Genomic DNA, 18,085 nt, shown 5'->3' with positions numbered 1-18,085 from the left:
CTGCGGCCACCCCACCCACCCACCCGGCCCGGGGCACAGACTCGGCCTCAGCCTTCCTCTGAGCGTTCACCCCCAGACCCTGACGGCGCTGCGGCCGGCACCGCTGCCCCGGCCACTTGCACAGCCACGGCCTCCTCCACCCCGGAGCCTGGCCGGGCGCGGCCGTTCCTGCGGCCTCGGATTCTTCTCTGCGCCCCCCTGAGTTCCTGTGTCTGCCTCGGACCCCAGCCCTGCGCGCCCCACGGAGCCCCTCCGCTCCCCTCCACGCGCCGGCACCGCCTCCTGGGCCCGCCCGTGCCGTCAGAGGGCTGGTCTGCGGCTAAGGCTCCCGGAGCTGGCCGAGGCCTGGGGGCCATGCTGCTGCCGCCCGTGGGTGGGGAGCGGCCCCCCGGCCTCGCCTGTTTCTGGTCTCGCTGGGGTGCAGCGCGGGCGCGGGGGTCCCGCGGCCCCTGAGCTCCCTGAGTACCTGGCCGGACGATCTCCTGCCCGATGGGCCTCTTCACGCCGTCCTCGCAATCTGGAGAGACACGAGCGAGGCTGTTACTGGCCCCGTGAGCGTGCGGGGCGGGGAGGGCGTCCTGCGGGGCTGGGGCTGGGCTGAGCCTGCACAGGCTCCTTGGCTTCCGCTCTTGGGGGGCCCCTTCTGCGGCTGGGGGTGCTGGAGGCGGGCGCCCTCCCACGGGCACGCAGCCCTGCGTTCTCCTGGGGCCCCGGAGCCTCGCTCCTGGCCCAGAACAGAGGGTGTGGGGCGCGGCGGCGGGCACACAGCTGAGAGGAAGACCCCTCCTCACCGATTGGTCCTGGGGGGCCGGGAGGGCCGGGGGGGCCGGGGAAGCCTGGTGGTCCAGGTAAGCCGGCGTCTCCGGGGAATCCACGCTCGCCTTTGGGGCCCGGCAAGCCGAATCCGGGGGGTCCCCTTTCTCCTGGGATGCCCTTGGTGCCGGGAACTCCGGGGAGACCCGGGTCCCCAAGGGGGCCTTTGATGCCGTCGCCCTAGTGAAGATGGTTCCCTCTCACCACACAGACAGCCGCAGGGCCGCCTCCCCGTCCTGGCGTCTGCGCCGCGGGCCGGGCGGGCAGATGGCGGAGCCAGTGAGCCCCTCGGTGGGTGAAGCGACCGCATGTTCACTTCAGCCGCAAGCAGCACCGCGGCAGGCGCCCTCTGCCCACGCCCAGCGCCCTGCGTGGGGCGTCTGAGCCCCAGGGGAGCTGCGGTGAGAGCGGCGGCTCCGGGTAGCGGGGGGCGTTTTCTCCCATGACACCACGTGCGCGGCCGAGCACGGGGCGCAGGGCTGAGGCGCCGCTGAGGGGTGGAGGCTCGCGTTGGGATGAGCCAGGGGTGCGTCCGAGGCGGAGGCCGAGCATGGCCTGTGACCACGCCGGGTGGGGAGGGGCGCAGGGTCCGGAGCCAGGTGGCTGGTGCCCCGACCGTCAGCCCCGGGTCCGGCAGCCACAGAAACCACCCGACCCTGCCCGACTTGTGGTCTGGGCTTGCGGCCCGGCGCCCCCTCTCTCACCGCGGGGGATTTCTGCTCACTCGCTCGCACAGAGCCCCAGAACCCGGGGGGACTCACCGGGGGCCCCGGCATGCCCGGGAAGCCGTCAAGCCCGGCACGCCCCGGGAAGCCGTCGTCTCCCTTCAGGCCCGGCACGCCCGGGATCCCCGGCTGTCCACGCTCACCTGGGGGGGTCGGCAGTGTGAGCCCAGGCGGCCGCGGCGGGCTCCCCGTCCACACGCCGCTCTGCCACGGGGCACTGACCTTTGGTGGTGATTGTTCTGGAGTCTCCCTTCGCGCCTTTGGGCCCTGGAGGGCCGCTCGCCCCAGGAGCTCCCTGCGGAAGCAAACACGAGCGTCCTCACCTGCACGCGGGGCCCGGGAGAGCCGTTTGCCGGCTGGTGGAACCGAGGGCCGTGGGCTCGGCAAGCCTGGCGTCCAGGGACCTTTCTGTGGTTCCGGCCAGGCCCAGTGGGGACCGTCCATGCTACTGAGCACTTGGATGTGGCCGGAGAGGCGGAGGAGCCGGGTGTTTAATGCTGAAGAATTCAGCGGGTGTGGAGGTGGCCGCGTGAGGCTGGGCGGGGAACGCAGGAGTCTCCTGCTCAGAGCCTGGGCCCCGACCCAGCAGCAGGAGCCGCCCCAGAGCTCACTGCAGAGGCTGCACCGAGGCTGCACCGTCCTGGGCAGTCGAGCCAGAGTCGTCTCAAGAAAGCCCGGGGAGGAAGCCCTAACCTTGCGAGGCTGACACAGCTTGGGAGCTGCAGCGACTGCTCTGGCCAGCAGGTGACAGAGGCAGCCCCGTCAGCGCCCCCTGCGCGTACTCGGGACAGGCTGTCTCGCGGCTGGAAAACCAGACTCTGAAGGGCATGTGCACAGGGACGCTCACACTTGGGCTGTGAGGTCTGCTGAGGTCACGTCCCGGACGAGCAGAGCAGCGAGTGAATGAGCCCGAATGTACTTGGAGGTGTTAGATCAGCTTTGGGCAAAGCTTGGGGGTTGCTATTCGCGAGAGTCAGGGAGTTTTTAAGTTGACTAAGTAAACGGAATGCCAGGCGTGATGGCGGGTGCCGTCCCCCCGGGACATTCCACAGAGGCTTGATTTATTGATCCAGCTCTTCGCAGGGAGGGTGACATTCTCCAGGCCCAGGCCAGCGTCCCCTGCGGCCGGTCAGCGACAGCCCAGCCCGGCGGGGGCTTGGGGGGTCCCGCCCTCGGGGTCCAGCGGCTGGGGGACGCTGGCACGGGGTGCGCACCGCTGCCATCTCAGCCCCGGGAGGGACCGGTCCTCGGCCACTGCCCACTCACCTTGAACCCCGGGAACCCAGGGATGCCGTGCTGGCCGGGGTCTCCGTGGCCTCCTTTCCTCCCTGGCTCCCCGTTGAAGCCTGGAAAGCCCTTGGGTCCGGGCAGCCCCGGGAGCCCCCTGACGTCCCCGTCCTCGCACTTGCAGTCCCCGGATTCGCCTGCGAGGGGGAGGGCCGGGGAGGGGCGCTGGTTAGTCCTGAGTGTCGCTCACCCTCTGACCGGGGCCACGCCTGCCCAGGCCGCCCACGCTGGTCTCAACCTGGCCTAGGGGGCCCTCATTGCTAAGACAAGGTGTGTGAGTCGCTGCACCCCGGCACCCCTGGGACACGGGATCTCCTGGGACAAGCTGGCACTGGCCCGGTTGCAGCGGGGGTGCGGGCGGGCCCGAAGGGCACGCAGGGATGTTGAGGGGTTGGTGCAGGTGCCGCAGGGTCCCCACTCAGGGCCCAGGGAGGAGCTGGGGAGGGGAGCTGGGGCCCAGAGGCTGGGGAGGGGAGCTGCGGGGGTGGCCTGGCAAGAGCTGGGAGGCCAAGGTCACGGTGGGCAGGGAAGCAGCAGGCCCCTCCCCTCTGTCTGCCGTGGCTGGGCCAAGGAGCCCGGCGCTGGGGGTGGGTGGGGTCCCCAGGGCACAGATGACACTGATGCTTGGGGAGGTGGACGGTCTAGCTGCCCAGTGCCTGACCCTGCTGAGGCCCATCCACAGAGGGTGCCCGGGGGGCGTGGAAGCGCCTCAGCACCCACGCACACCGGGAGGGCAGGGGCTGGTAAGCACTGGGAAGTGCTGCCCACACTGGCCAGGAGCAGGGCCATCACGGCGGAGAGGGATAGCCGCGCCTGGCCTCCCATGGGCGGCTGGCCCGCATGCGGGGTGTTGAGCCTGGGATTTCTGGGGTGACGGCCCGACAAGCGCTCAGGGGAGGGCCCTTGGCCACCCTGGGGTTCAGGCTGAGGAGTCGCATCGCCTCCTCTGTCCCCACCCCGGCTCTGCACCCAGGAGGGAGGCGGTGGTGGTGCGACCAGGGGCTCCGAGAGCGGAGCTGGGGCTGCCGTCTCAGCTGCAGGGAAGCAGTGCGGGGGGGGGGGGGGTGCTGGCCGCGGACAGGCCTCTCGCTTCAGAGGGAGCGGAGCCGGCGCAGCTCACCTTTCCAGCCCTTCTGTCCGCGGGCGCCGGGGAATCCAGAGGCACCGGGGTAGCCCACCCGCCCCGTCGATCCTTTAAGGCCAAACAGGTAGCCTGGAGAGGGAAGCACAGGGTGGTCAGTGCCCACGGACCTGCCCAGCCGCGGCGGCGGGTTGAGGCCACCCCTCCCGCCTGGGGTCGCGCCCCAGCTCGCTCCCAAACCACTTCCCAGAGAAGCACGTGCTGTTGGCGCCCCCAGACCCGCGGCCCAGTTTCCTCAGAATCCAGGGCCACGTCTTCTCTTCTGAGGAACACGGACTCTGAGAGGGGTTTCAATCTTCACCCATAACTGACTTCTGCGCTGAGGCCCGTCCCCGGCAGGCCGGCAGAAACCAAGCCCCGGACGGAACCAGGAACGATGTGAAGACCAGCTCGGCTCCCTGTTCTGCCCCCGCCGCATCCCCTCGCATGAGGACGCCAGCCCCCGTGAGCCGCGGGGTCACGGGCCACCCCGGCTGCCGCCCGCTCACCTCCCGCCCCCTCAGGGTACTCCGGGCTCCCCATCCCGCCAGGGAGAGCGCCGCCTTGTGGCAGGGCTGGGCGTGCCTTTCTGGACACACCCACGCTGCCGTGGGGGCGGCAGGTCCCGCTCCTCGACCTTCCCGCTGCACCCGGGACAGCCCCACGGGACAGCCCCCAACATACATGTTGCCACCCAATTTAAAAGGCTTTTGTTCTCTGTTGGAAAACGGCTCTGGGGCCTGAATGTCGGGGGCCCCGGGGAGCTCCCTGCCTTTAGGGGAGGCAGCGAGCCAGTGCCGGGGACGTGGCCACCCCATGGTCACTGGGACTGTGCTCATGTGTTCATGGCGCTGGGCGCTGTTTGCCGTGGTAACGGCGTCTTAGATGCAGACCCGGGGCAAGCGTGGGTCGATCGGTGACCGTGGCGGCCGTCAGAGAGTGCAGGAGAGACCCGCTTACAGCTGGGGCCGTGAGGGTCCCCAAGGAGGCCGTGCAGAAGTGAAGATCTCAAGAACAAGAGAGCCAACCAGTGAACAGAGGGGGGGGGCTCCAGAGAGGGGGAGCCAGAGTCTCCGGGTAGGACGGAAGCCAGTGACTCGGGAGGGGTGCCGAGGGGACTAGGGTGCAGGGTGGGGTGGCAGTGAAGGGGTGGGGCACCAGGCCACAGGTGCAGGAACCGGGTCGCCTTCCGGGAGGGAAGTTACGACGTGATTACAGGTAAAGGACGTTCGCCCTGCCGGTGTAGGCCCTGCCGGTGTAGACCCTGCGGTGTAGGCAGGGGCTTGGGGGAAGTATGCAGACCGGCTGTGAGGGCTGGCGGGAGAACGTGGGGGTGCTGTGAGGATTGGGGGCGTGGGGCTGTGGACAAGCAGAGGCTCGGATGGTGCACTGGGCGGGGCGCGGTGATGGGGGTCCGCGTGGGCCCTCACTGGACACTTGGCCCGAGTGGGGAGCTCAGGACCCAGAACTAGGCAGCGCAGCGAGGGCAGGTCAGCAAGTGACTCGTCCTCAACTTCACGAGGAGGGACGCGTGCCCCCAGCGAGACGGGTCCACGCCCCAACACGCCCAGCTGGATGGGCGGAAGGGGAGCCAGCAGCAGAGGAGTCTCTAAAAGAACGGCCTCAGCACCCAAGGCAGGCAGGACAGCAGGGCTCCGGGCAGCGGGGTGGGGTGAGGGGGCGCTGCTGCACCCAGGCCCGGGAGGCCGGGGGCTCCAGCGTCAGTGGTGACCGGGGGGGCGTGTCCACCCTGGGCTGGGCCGTGCGGCCCTGTGGGTGGCTGTTGACCACAGAGGTCAAGATGGCAGAGTTTTCAGTCGGAGGGGCTGTGGGCTCCTCAGCGTCCCCAGACGCCGCCATGAGAGATGGCGTGGCTGCCCCCACCCCGGCTGCTTCTTTATCGAATGAATTCATGATTTCAAACGACGGGGAACACAGCTCACTGCTGGACACGCCTTTCCTGCCAGCGGCCGCGGCAGCAGGCACCATTCTGGCTTGTTCCAGGCCACGGCACCGCCGCGCTGGGGCGGGGTGGGCGGAGCGCAAGCGCGCGGAGAACACGGGCTTCGCGGGTGGATTCTGCGGGGACTGCAGAGACTAAACATTCTGGGTTTTATCAGCAGAAACGTCTAGAACAGATGAGCTGCAGTTAACAAGGAAAGAATCCAACAAGTTCGTTCCAGGAGAAAAGTCCAACTCCGTGGGCTCAGGGTCATTGATGAGAGCTCCTCATTGCTCACAAACATGTTTTTAAAGGCCCTTATGTTGGCTGTTTTCTCCTGGCAGAGATTGTTTTCAAAAATAGGTGGTTTGGAAACAATGTGTCTCCTGGGGTAAGATAAATATTTCCAGGAGAACTTAAGTTGCAGGCACTAACATTTTTGCTGATAAATTTATGGGCCACCATGCCAGGCCTGCCATAAATCTCCCCTCGTCCACTCCGAGGACAGGCATCCGCGCGTCTGTGCAGACACCTGTGTTAGGCCGTCACACAGTCATGAGCAGGTCAGGCTCCGTGTCCGCCGACAGGACGTGGTGGCAGGACAGCAGCGACGATGGCCTCCTAGCAGCGGCCTTCGAAGAGGCCTGCTTTTGGGCCTTTTCTTTTAACACTTCGTATTCTGTTGCCACGAAACTCCAACAGATCTTACTTACTTGGGAAACACAACATTCTGGAAACTTAGCACCCATTCCAGATGACCCCGTAATAAATATTACTTCCAGGATAATAGAGAATAGTCACGATAACACCCTCCAGCTATTTGGCAAACTCCAGGGAAACAGCTGCACCTAAAGTTCTCCCCGAGAATGTGAGATCCTGTTTTTGCCAACTGAGAATTGGGAAGCAGCGCAGCCGCAGACAGACAGAGTGGGAGCAGACACGGCCGCGTTTTAATGGAAGACGCTCCCCGGGGACAGAGCGGGCTCCCGCAGGAACTCCGGCCGAGGCTCTGACATTCAGCAGAAACCAAACAGCGCCCGCCGGCAAACACGACCCTCTCCCCGCCCGAATGAGGGGCTGTCAGAGATTCTGGGGAGGATGTCGGGGATTTTAAAGTCAGTGTTTTGAAAAGGGGCTGCCCAGTGTGGCCCAGGAGGGCTCACGGCCTCTTTTTCTTCCAGTGCCGCAACCGTCCAGCCTCCGCCAGGAGGCCGCTGTTTAAAGCGGAAGCTGCCCAGAGTGTCCGTCTCTGACGCAGGCTCCCGGGCGGGTGCGGGCTGGGGCTGCGGCCTGGAGCGTGGGGTGGGGTGGGGGGGCCGACTGGAGTGGGCCCGGCTGCCCAGTGTCCCTCAGCCCTGGCCAGTGGCTGCTACTTCCTTCCAGACAGCACAGCCACCTGTCTGTCGAGGCTGCTGCCACCCTCAGGCGGCACCTGCCCAGTCTGGCCAGGACGCCGTGGAGCACGGCCGCGAGGGCCACTGGGAGCGTGGAGCTCTCTGCACGGACCTGGCTGGGCGCCGCTCGCCAGCCTGGTGTGTCCGCAGGGACCACAGGGACACGGCTTTGCCTGTCGCCAGCCTAACCTGTTGGCACCCCGGCACCCACCACATTTGTGCCCGGGTTAAGTGGTGGGAAACCCAAGTCAGATTCTGATCCAGACCCAGGCACCCCGGCTGGTGGCTCCTCACTCACCATCTGGCCCGGGGTCGCCAGCGGGGCCGGGTGGGCCTTGGAATCCGGGTCGTCCATCCGTCCCTGGTGGGCCGGGGTACAGTGCAGGGATGCCTGGTTCTCCTATGAAGCCTTTGGGTCCCATTTCGCCCGGGAAGCCTCTCTTGTCATCTGTGGGTCCAAGAGCAAACACTGCAGGATGACACTTGGGCTCCTGGCGGGTGGCGGCTGCATCCCCACCCAAGGGGGACATGGCAGGGCCCGCCGGCCTGGGAGGGCTCCGTCGGCAAGTTTTACCACCATCTGTTGACTTTAGAAACCACCTCCCCCCCATAACAGCTGAGAGCTGCTGTCAGCAAGACGACCTGAGGATTGCTGGGCTCTCCGCGCCCCCAAGCCGCTTCCCAGTCACCGGGGCCTAACCCCGGGGGCCAACACTGTTGGGGGGCCAAGGACACCCATGTGAGACCCCGACAGCCGCCGGCCTTAGCTTGGGCAAGAACTGCACCAGGAGCCGGGCCTACATGGGGCTGGAGGCCGGGTCTGTGGGGGCCGGGCCACCCTCGCTCTTAGCTCCTCCCACACAACCACATTACCTTCGAGGCTGATGGGTGTGCCGGGGAGTCCTGGTGGACCGGGGTCTCCTGGCTGACCCTGACTCCCTGGCTCCCCATAGACCCCTGGAAATCCTGGGTCTCCTCTGGCACCTGGAACCGAGACAGATGCCACCGTCAGCACGAGACCCTTGTCTGGCACCCGGCACGACAGCATATGAGGCGTGCGTGGCTGTGAACATTGACCCAGGCAGGTGTCTGAGGAGCTGGTGTCAGTCGAGTGGGGGGACACGGGTCCTGGGGACGTTATGAAACCACAGGCAGGTGCAGGTGCACGCAGCTGCGGGAGCTTCCAAAGGGTGGGTGGTCACTGGGGAGCCCGACGCGGAGGAGGCTGTGGGAGCGGGGCAGAGAGGGCGGGCCGGCGCTGATCACACGCTGGGGTGCGGACGGAGGCCTCACGGGGAAGGTGGCCCGAGGCTGGATGTCAGGCAGGGGTGGCGTCTGGGAGACAGGGAGCAGGGCGCAGGGGTGGGGACGGGCCAGCTGAAGGCCGGGAGCAGAGGCCAGGGCCAGCGGGGTCTGGGCTGGAGGGCCAGGGAGCAGGTGAGCCAGGTCAGGCTGCAGAGGAGCCTGAGTGGGTGGCTTGGTGGGGGCTGTGCCGGGGCGGTGTGAATGCTTCCCTGTGCCACCCATGTTTCCGGGATATGTGGGAGGGACGAGGGGCGACGCTGGGCCCATGGGGTTGCGATGGCCGGAAGCCACCACTGCTATAGGGAGGGTCTGTGGGTGTTGCTTCACTGTGTACCCCGGTGTGCCCAGGCTGGCTGCCCCCGGCAGGGCAGGCAGCTGATCTTAGTGTGGCGTGGCCCCCACCCTCCAACGGCCCAGTGGGGCCGGCATCTCAAAGGTGGACAGGGTCAGGCAGTCAGCAAGGGCGGTCAGAACCACACACATGGCAGCCCGGCCCGCGGCGCACCCCCCGCCAGCCAGGGGCACTCCCGCCAGCCACGCTCAGGTGGATGACGAGGCAAGAGGCAGCCCCGCCTGCCTGGGGGCTGCCTGCTCCAAGGTAACTTGCAAGCCTTTGTTTAAAGCCAGAGTTCCCCTCCCTCGCCTGCCGGCCAGCTCCCACGCAGGACTCCGGAGAGAGGCTTGCTTTCCTTTCCTGCCCGTCACCCTCCCACTCGAAGGCCTGGAAAGTGCTGGGCGAGCCACCCAGCTCCCCTGCAACCGGCTCGACGGCCTCGGCATTGCTAACCTGCCTTGGGGATGTGAATTTCTGAGCCACCCACCTTCTTGGTATGGTTTTCAGGAGTACAGGGAGGAGAAAGGAAAGAATTCGGGGCTCACAGTCAGTGACACTTTCAAAAAACATCAGAGATGCCTCCAGGATTAATTATGTTCCGAAAGTCTTAAAAGCAGCATTTCTGATCCCCAAACCCACTCATGCTAAGCTGCTGTGCTGCGGCCTCGGATGGCGGGGGGCCCAGGGCTGCTCCCCGGCGGGGCATGGGGGCACAGCTGCCCTGGGAGCACTAGTGGCCTGGACCCTTGACAGCCAGTGCCCATCACAAGCTGTGACTCGCCTGCCGACACGCAAGCTGGGCAAGCATGAGCCTCTGTGCAGGAAGCAGGGGAGACTCTACTTGCAGGAAAAAAAAAAAATCCCTTTTTAAAAAATCCCACCTGTCCTGAGTGCTAGCCCGGACATCGCTGCTGTGCAGGCGGGCACCCACTGGGCACCGTGGCCTGCACTCTAGTCCCTGGGGGCCAGCAGAGACCACAGCGGAGCGCCCGGCCCTCCCAGAGTCTCCTCTAACCTGGCGCCATAAACAAACACGGGGGCGCTCAGAGCAGGGGCGCAGATACTGTTGTTGCTCAAACCCTGACTATGCAAACATTCAAGGAGGTCAGAGACTGTCGCTGTGGACCCTGCGCCTGCCAGCCGGCCCTCGCACACTGGACGCGGGCTGAAAGCCAGTGGGGCATTAGCCGCAGCCACGGAAACCCTTCGTCAGGGTCCGCTGTGGGAGGGGGGCCTCCCCGTGGAGGCTCAGGTGTAAATACTGGGCTTCCGCTGCCTGGACCTGTACCTGGGCCTGGATGTGTCCAGACCACCTTCGCCGTCAGGCCCCTCAGCTGGCCCCAGGGGGCATCAGCCTGGAGGAGCCTTTGAGAAGAACGAGCAAGGGGCCTGGGAGGGGAGCGGGGGCCGAAGACGGGGTTTCCTTGGTGACAGACGGCAGCCCCGAACCCACTTGGGGTACGTGGGGTGGAAGCACGCCCGGGGAGCTGTGCCTTTGTGCGCCCGCTTGGAGAGCCGTCCCCGCAAGCTCACGCCCCTGCGTCCCTAGCAGAAGCCTGTCCTGGGCCCCGCGGGGAGAGCCGCACACCAACCTTTGACCAGGGACGGGTGGGGCAAGAAGGAGGGTGGGCCCGGGGGGCCGCGGTCGCCCGCTTCTCCCTGGAGAAAGAGGAGGAAACAGGTGGGTGGTGAGGCCTTTCCAGCCCTGACAGTAACATGGGCCGTGCCCTGAGCTGCCTGCTCTGGGGCCAGGCTGGGCCTCTGCGCTGCAGCCCTGAGTCCAGGCCCCACCGTGGCCAGGAGGTACCTCCTGCCCCTCTGACGACCTGCCCCAGGCCCTGCCACTCAGGGACCCCCTGAGAGGACTGGCCACTACGCTGAGCCCCATTTTCAGGTGAGCCTCACGAGGGCTGACCGTGGCCCCCCAAGCTGCGCCCCACCCAGCAGGCAGGGCCTGTCTGGCCGGCCAACTGCACCCCCCTCTCCCCCCCAGCCTCTTGGGCCTCTTGGCCCCTCGGCCGTGTCACCAGGCAAGGTGGTCTCGGCCTCCCCCACCGGGCCCTGCCTGCCCCCATGCACTTCCCTGCCCCAGGAGCAGGCTGGGAATTGCGCCGCCACCGGCCCTGTGCACGTCACCCGGCATCCAGTGCGGGCGGGCAGGGGCGACTGCCCGGGGCTGCCTCACCTTGGGTCCAGGCAGTCCGTCAGGCCCTTGGTAGCCATCCGGTCCTCTGCTTCCCTGCAAGGAAGACGCTCGGTGTTGAGTCACTTATCTCCATCGTGCCATGTAAGACATGCCCACAGTTCCACCCTCTGCCCCTTCACGGGTGAGTCCTCGAGCGCCCCACCCGCCCCGCCCCGGCCGCCGCCCCGGCCGGGGTGGCTTCTGCAGAGCGGCTCCGAGGAGTCGGGGTCGGCGAAGCACACGTGTGACGCGTGGCTGACGGCGCTCAGCTCGATTTTAACTCCTAGCTTTCCCTTCCTTTCTGCTTTTCCAGCGGCTTTGCTGCTGCCGCTGCAGAGACCAGGCCCCACGTCTCGTGCGCGTCTCCCTGTTCTCCCCAGTTGGTGCCTGTGGCTCTTGCTGTCCACCCTCGCCCCGGGGGCCGCGCCGCACCTCAGGGGACCCCGGGCCGAGCAGCGCAACCCTACTTAGAACTCATTTTCCCTCATTAAAGAAATAATCTCTCATGCTAACTACTGCTCTTGAACCCCCACATGTTTACAGAGCCAGCGGCTTTACCTCTGAGCCGCGCCATCCCTGGAGAGACCCCCGAAGCCTGAAAGGGTCTGTCCCCCCGACCCCCCACGAGGACTGGCGGGAAGGGCTGTGGGCGCCGGGCAGGCGCCAACATACCTTTTGTCCTGGGAGGCCTATTTCGCCGTCAAAGCCAGGGGCGCCCTGGATGGGACAGAAGTCAGAGGCGGTGACAACTGAGCAAGAGCGAGGGGGGAAGGCCTGGGCCGTTTGGAAGGACAGGGCGGAGCATGGCCAGGACAGCGTTCTCCCTTTGGCCACGGATAAGCCAGGGGATGGGGCACGCCAGGAGGCAGACCCCGGCCGAGCGGAGCCGCCCCCGCTGCGGAAGGCCCAGGCCATGGCGGGCGCCCTCCCGCGAGGAGACAGGTCTGCTCGCCCGCACGCCGCACCCCCACTCAGAGACACCGGGAAATTCAGGAAGATGCGCCCGTGGGGAGGGGAGCGGCCCGCAGGCAGGCGCTGCGCCCACAGCTGAGCTCTTGCGTCAGAGGTTGTGACCTGGCCCGTCAGGGAAATCTCTGCCCTTTGGATGTTTTTCATTACAAGTTCTGTTTGTCGCTTAGATCATATTTTCAGGTGATGCTTATAAGTCACCTTTTAAATGCGAAGGAACGGGGGAGAGGACAGCGCGCGAGGTGCTGGGTGCAGGCTGCGTCTGCCCTGACCGGTCCCTGCCAGGCCACCCGGGCGGCCAGCCGCACCGGCCGCTGGCTCTGCGGTGCCCTCGCGCGCTCTGGGAAGCGACGCCTGCCCGGCCAGGCCGGGGGACTCACCCTCGGTCCGGGGAAGCCCACGATGCCTTCTTCTCCCTTCAGGTCCAGGCCCTGGGGGGACGAGAGGCTGAGGCGGCGCCGGGCCTGGTTCTCCGCGCGGGGCGCCTCTGGGGCCGGGCCGTGACCCACCCCGGCATCATGGGACACATGGGAAGGGGCGCAGGGGCCCGGGCATGACAAGGAGAGCGGAGACCGGCGCCCCAGCCCCCACCGTCTCTTCCAGGGATTTGGGTTCATTCTGGGAACTTCAGAAGTTGTTATTTCGCGAAGAGGAAGCCGGGACCACGCGCCCCGGCCGGCCCCGCCCACCCGCAGGGGCCTCGAGCCGGGCCGGGGAGGGCCGTCCCCGCGCGTGACTTACTATTCTCCCCGGGTCCCCCTCGCTGCCTTTCTCGCCCTGGGAAGCAAACGAGAAGAGAAACACGTCCATTCGAGAACATGCAAACGTGCCAAGGGCCTGGGCCTGAGGCGGAGACGCGGCCTGTTCTGCGGTCGGTCTTGAAGTTGTTTGTGACACTGTTTGATTTGGGGCGTAGAGTGACCCCCTCCAGCTGTGCGTCCCCCACCTCCAAGGCCCAGGCGCTTCCCTCCCCTGCCCCCTCTGGCAGCCTCAGTTCTGCAGTCAGATTTCGAGGGTTCATAAGACTTTAAACCATCCTTATAAATCAATGTAACCAAGTTGTCTATATCTGATGCCTTCAAAATTCAAAGGGAAAAACGGGCAATTTCTTCTGGATTTTCTCAGTCTCAGTGACACGGTGCTGTCTGTGACGCTGCCAGGCTGTCTCTCTGCTCCCCAGGCTCCCCTCGCCATGGGGAGAGCACCGCCCCTGTGGCGGGCAGAGCCAGCGGGGCCCGGAGCAGCGTCTGAGCCGACACGCCCGGGGGCAACGGCGCATCTGGAGGGTTAACCCTGCGCACGTGGCCTCAGAGAGCAGCGCCAGCTTCCGCGTCTAAACCGGTGAGGGCGCGGCTGTGGCGGTGTGCCCTCTGTCCCCCCAGCTAGGACACCGCCTGAGCCGAGACCCTCCAGGCCCTCCCGCCGGGGCCCGCCCATCTACGTGGCGGCAGCAAAGAGGGGGAGCTGACTCAGGAGTGGGGGCATCTCAGCCCTGCCCAGGCCCCTGCCTGCCCCAAACCTGGGCAGTCAGGTCACCCCCAGCAGCTGGAGTTGCGCCGGACTGCCCCGGAGACTCAGGAGCGTGTCCCCTCCTGCCCGGGGCCTCCTGTGGACACTCAGACTGGACAACAGCTGCTCCTGGTGGCTGCTGTGCGGCTTCTCCTCTCTCAGCTGCTGCCCAAGGCCCCAGCCGATGGCAGAGGCTGCCTGCAATGATGCCCAGCCTGGGCCCTGGCCCTGCCTGCTGCCTGCCACCCGGGCACCGAGCCCATCTGGACAGATCCCTGCGCGCCTGATGACAGTCCACATTGGGCACTATTTTGCTCCCCATGGATGGCACCGGCCCCCTCCCGGCATCTCAGCTGCTCTCCAGGGTTAATGCAACCCTCTCAGTGGACACAGAGCTGGAGGCGGGGGGCTGGGGCTGTGTGAGGGCAGGTGGGCTCCCATCCGTGTCCAGTCGAACCCTCAGGGCTCATCAAATGCGACACGCTGCTGTGCGTGCAGCCTGCACCTGCCCTGGGCGCCGGGGACAGGGGTGTCGGGACTGGCTCGGGCCCTCGTGTGGTCCAGCCGCCGCGCTGAGGAAGGGCGGCCGACACACCCGCTGACCGCAGAGCGGTGCCTGCCCTTTGCCACCCTGACGGAGGTATGTCCACAGGATGGGTTGAGCGGGCAGCAGCCCCCCCCGGCCCCCGTGCACCTGGGGCGCCTGCAGCCTCACCTTGTACTGCTCCAGGTCGAATATCTCCTTCTCGGGCCCCCTGATGGCGCCGTGATCCATGTCCGAGGGGACCCCGTTGGGCCCCGGCAGGCCCATATCGCCCTGAGGAGGGTTTAGCAAAAGGAGGGTCTTAAAAAGGGGAAAGGCACTGCCCAGCGCAGATCACAGCACCCCGGATGGCCACTTTGTTTCTGCCTTTGCTCATCACGCGTCATCAGAATATAACCCCCCTGTGGAAAGCAGGTGGTCTGGTGTGGAACTGTCTGCACAACACTCGCTTGGGATTCACGCCTCCAGGCTGCTGAGGCTGTTGGGTTGGGGCGACACCTGCTTCTGGAGTCATCTCCTTGGGATGAGCCTCCGTGCCAGGACGCAGGGCTCGGGGGCCAGGTCTGCGCGGGTGCCCTGCATTACGCCGCCACTCCCCGGGACGGGCGCCCACACGGCCGTGTCCACAGGACGCCGCTGCCCGCGCCTCGCCAGGAGGGTGGGTCGTGTATGCAAAGCAGCATCTTGGGAGACAGGCGCGCGAGGCTGCTCCACCCACATTTTATCCTCGGCAAGAAGCGCTCGGGGGCCTGACGCGAAGCCCGTGGGCCTGCCACCCCCGACAGCCGCCTTCAGTGCCGCCCCGCGCCCGCCCGGGAGCCGCCCGGGAGCCGCCGACACCGGAGACAGCGCCGCCTGTTTCAAATGCTATTTCCACACGTGAACAAGCTGCAAACGAGCGTGAGCCCAGATTTCACACCACACGGACAGAAGCGGGCCGGGCTATCGGCCTGTTACCTTTTCACCCTTTCCTCCGTAAAAACCAAGTCCTCTGTTGCCCTGAAAAGATAAATGATTTTTATAAGTTTTGAAAAGTCAATAATCACCGTCAAATAAAACTCTTACATTGCTTTAGACGCCTGCTCTTTCAAGGGCTCCAGGTCTGGGGGCCCAGCCAGCCCTTCCGTCTTCCCTAAGGGGTGAAGCCAGCCCCGTGACTCCTGAGTCTGTGACAGTTTTGTGGGGGCAGCCGGGTGCCTGGCTCAGGCCTGATGCCAAACTCGAGCCGTGGGAGACCCCAGGCCCGCGGCCACGCAGGTCACATTAGCCGGCTGGGCCTGCCTGCGGGCGGGGGCTGCTCCCGCCACCCCAGCGTGCTCAGGGCCGCGTCTGCCCTTCCTCCGTAGCACACCCTCGCCCCGTCCCAGCCGGTCCTGCCTGGAAATGAAAACACGGGCCTGGACTGAAAAAGGCTTTTTTGCCTCGTCCCGACTGGCTGGGAGCTGAAATCAAAGCCGGGCGGGCCCAGCATGCAGCTGGCTGGGCCCTGCGGCCCTTGCCGACGTCCTCGCACCAGGAAGGACCTGCTGGGCCTGGGCTGTTTGTGCCGCAGCCAAGTGGGGATCCGAGGTGACCCAAGGCTCAGCTGCCACTTCCCTGTCCTCCATCCACTGCTCTCAGCTCCGGGCTGTTCCCACCCAGCGGGATGGCCCCGGTGAGGGGGCGGGGGCAGCCGCCTTCATGAGCTGCAGCCCCAGCTGGAGAGGGGCTGAGTGGTGGCAGCTGAGGTCTGCAGGAGGCCACGGAGTGAAGCTTCCGTGGCGCAGGCAGGGCTGGAGCAGGCTGGGGACGGGCCCTCAACTGGGCACAGGCTGAGCAGTGTCCCAGAGGGTTCTCCACGCCGCCCGGGCTGTGATGTCTCCCTCACGAGCCTCCTGCCATCCCAGGGCACTTAGCGCTGTCTCACGTTCCCACCTGCAGCAGCCCGGCCGTTTCCCCGACGGGCGCTTGGCGTTCCACACCCGCCGCATTTACAGTCGCGTGTGCCCGGCGCTCTCAGCGCTTTGCACTCACTACTATCCCCTAGAGGCTGCCTCTGGCTCAGGCAGGACCTGGTGACATCCAGGTGAGAAGAACGTCACCCGCCCGAACCCCAGAGCTCCCAGCTCCACTCCTGTAAGTTAACACAGGGGGTGGGAAGGCGCCCCGACTGCCCCACCTGTGTCCCTGATCAGCTTGATTTCCACAGAACAGCAGGGATCTGGAAGCGATTTGCAGTAACAAATCTTTCAGCAAACCCGCCTGTCTGAATGCCAGCCTGTCCAGGTGTGCCCAGCACCAAGTCCTGGACACCTACAAGGTGGTTCTCAGTGTGACTGTCCCCGCCACCGCGAAGGCGCCCCCAGCAGCCCACTCACCGGCTGTCCTTTTGGTCCAGGGGGTCCTGGGGGGCCCTGTACAAATACAAAGACGCCCATGAGATGTTTTCTTTACCTTGGGCCAGATGGCGTCTGCAGGAAGCTCCAGGAGAGCTGGGCACTGTCCGTCTGGAAGGCCGCGCGGAGGGACGGGCCAGACACCCCTGGAGGCCGGGCGTGAGCGCGGGCGGGGTGGGGGGCGCGGGCTCTCAGGCCTTTTCTGGCCACCGGGCTGTTTCGGGAGTGCCTCTCTGCGTGGACCCTGCGCTCCCTGCCCTCTGCTGGCCCTGGCCTGTCCCTGCAGGACCCCAGATCCCGGCTGTGGGCACCCCCATGGGTGGGGCACTGTCTTGAGTTTTGGCTGGTGGCCCCCAAAGGTGCACCCACAGAGTTGAATGTTTCCACATCTGCTGGGGCCCAGTGGCTGCGGGTCACAGTCCCCTGAGCTGCGTGAGGACAGTCCAGACACAGATCGGGGGCATGCGGTGCGGGAGCCAGGGGCTTCACGTCGGGGCGCCAGGGCCCACACCTGCCCCTGTCCCTCCTCTGGAGGCATTGCTGCAGCCTGGGTCCTCAGCTCAGGGACCCCAGCGGGCTGGGCATGGTCAGCCACTGTTATACAGTAACTAGTGTCACCCAGAGTCATGCCTGGGGGTCCCCCTGCCCTTGGGGCCACGCCCAGGTGCACCGTCTCCTCCACTGCCCCGTGGACCTTGCTGCACTTGCTGGGTGACAGCCTCCTGTCACCTGGTAGGGCCAGGAGAGCTCACACACGGCTGCAGGGGCAAAAGGCCAGCACCAAGCTGGCCTTTGACACAGGCAGCAGTGACCTGGTGACCACAGTTTAGAGTCCTGACTTTGCACCCCAAAAGCTGCGCTGTGACCGGGCCTGTTTATGTGGTATCTCAGCACACCCCGCGTGTGAAGGGCCCTCCCTGGCGCCCTCGACGGCGACCGCTGTGTGCCTGAACCCGCGCCTGGTACTCACCGGTCTCCCGGGCGCGCCGACGGGACCCATCTGCCCCACGGGCCCGGGGCGGCCAGGCGGGCCCTGCGGGCAGGAGACAAGACCGGCTGTCAGGGGGGGACGGCGCCTGCGCGCTGAGCTCGTCGAGCCTGCTCGGAACTGTCTCTAACACAAATGGAACATACCTGGATTCCCACCAGCCCGGGCGCTCCGGGTTCACCCTGGTGGAGAAGAGAGGGGGTGACGGTTTGGGGCACCTTCGGATTTGGCGCATTTTCCTGAATCAGCCAATGCTACGCCGCCCCCCGGGACCGGCGGTGTGACGGGGCTGCCAGCACGGGAGGGCGGCCGCCCGCCTGCTCACTAAGTTGACGCCCGGAAGGGACCCGGCGCTGCGGTCGGGCGTGGCCGCACACCGCCCGCCATCCTGGGCACGCTGCGCTCCGACCTCACGACCGCACTCGGGCCGGGGCTGGGGCGCTGTGGGAAAGCTGCACGGGGCCCTCGCTGCGCCCTGCCCTGCAGACGCACCCTGAATCTGTCGCGCTCCTCGCTGGACAGTGCGTAGGGCTCGCCTTTCTGCCCTTTGGGTCCTTGGGGTCCCTAGAGAACCAGATGCAGGGTAGGAAAACAA

General features: G+C 66.3%; 1 protein-coding gene across 1 annotated transcript in view; it reads right to left on the bottom strand.

Moving 5' to 3' along the window:
* COL4A2 (collagen type IV alpha 2 chain) overlaps positions 1-18,085 on the bottom strand; it is a gene marked incomplete at its 5' end in the record, with an annotated part of 96,462 nt that overhangs the window by 17,127 nt on the left and 61,250 nt on the right. Inside the window, 19 exons of the mRNA XM_084234916.1 lie at positions 467-517; positions 792-993; positions 1,575-1,681; positions 1,761-1,833; positions 2,805-2,962; positions 3,946-4,038; positions 7,580-7,729; positions 8,155-8,265; positions 10,513-10,579; positions 11,106-11,159; positions 11,778-11,822; positions 12,455-12,505; positions 12,816-12,851; positions 14,299-14,400; positions 15,085-15,126; positions 16,485-16,520; positions 17,473-17,535; positions 17,637-17,672; positions 17,983-18,054. Of these exons, the coding sequence (XP_084091042.1) occupies positions 467-517; positions 792-993; positions 1,575-1,681; positions 1,761-1,833; positions 2,805-2,962; positions 3,946-4,038; positions 7,580-7,729; positions 8,155-8,265; positions 10,513-10,579; positions 11,106-11,159; positions 11,778-11,822; positions 12,455-12,505; positions 12,816-12,851; positions 14,299-14,400; positions 15,085-15,126; positions 16,485-16,520; positions 17,473-17,535; positions 17,637-17,672; positions 17,983-18,054 (1,549 nt within the window). The remainder of the gene's footprint in view (positions 1-466; positions 518-791; positions 994-1,574; positions 1,682-1,760; positions 1,834-2,804; positions 2,963-3,945; positions 4,039-7,579; positions 7,730-8,154; positions 8,266-10,512; positions 10,580-11,105; positions 11,160-11,777; positions 11,823-12,454; positions 12,506-12,815; positions 12,852-14,298; positions 14,401-15,084; positions 15,127-16,484; positions 16,521-17,472; positions 17,536-17,636; positions 17,673-17,982; positions 18,055-18,085) is intronic.

This window comes from Talpa europaea, assembly GCF_964194135.1.
Source record: "Talpa europaea genome assembly, chromosome: 6".
NCBI lineage: Eukaryota > Metazoa > Chordata > Mammalia > Eulipotyphla > Talpidae > Talpa > Talpa europaea.
This window is presented reverse-complemented; position numbering and strand designations above follow the sequence as displayed.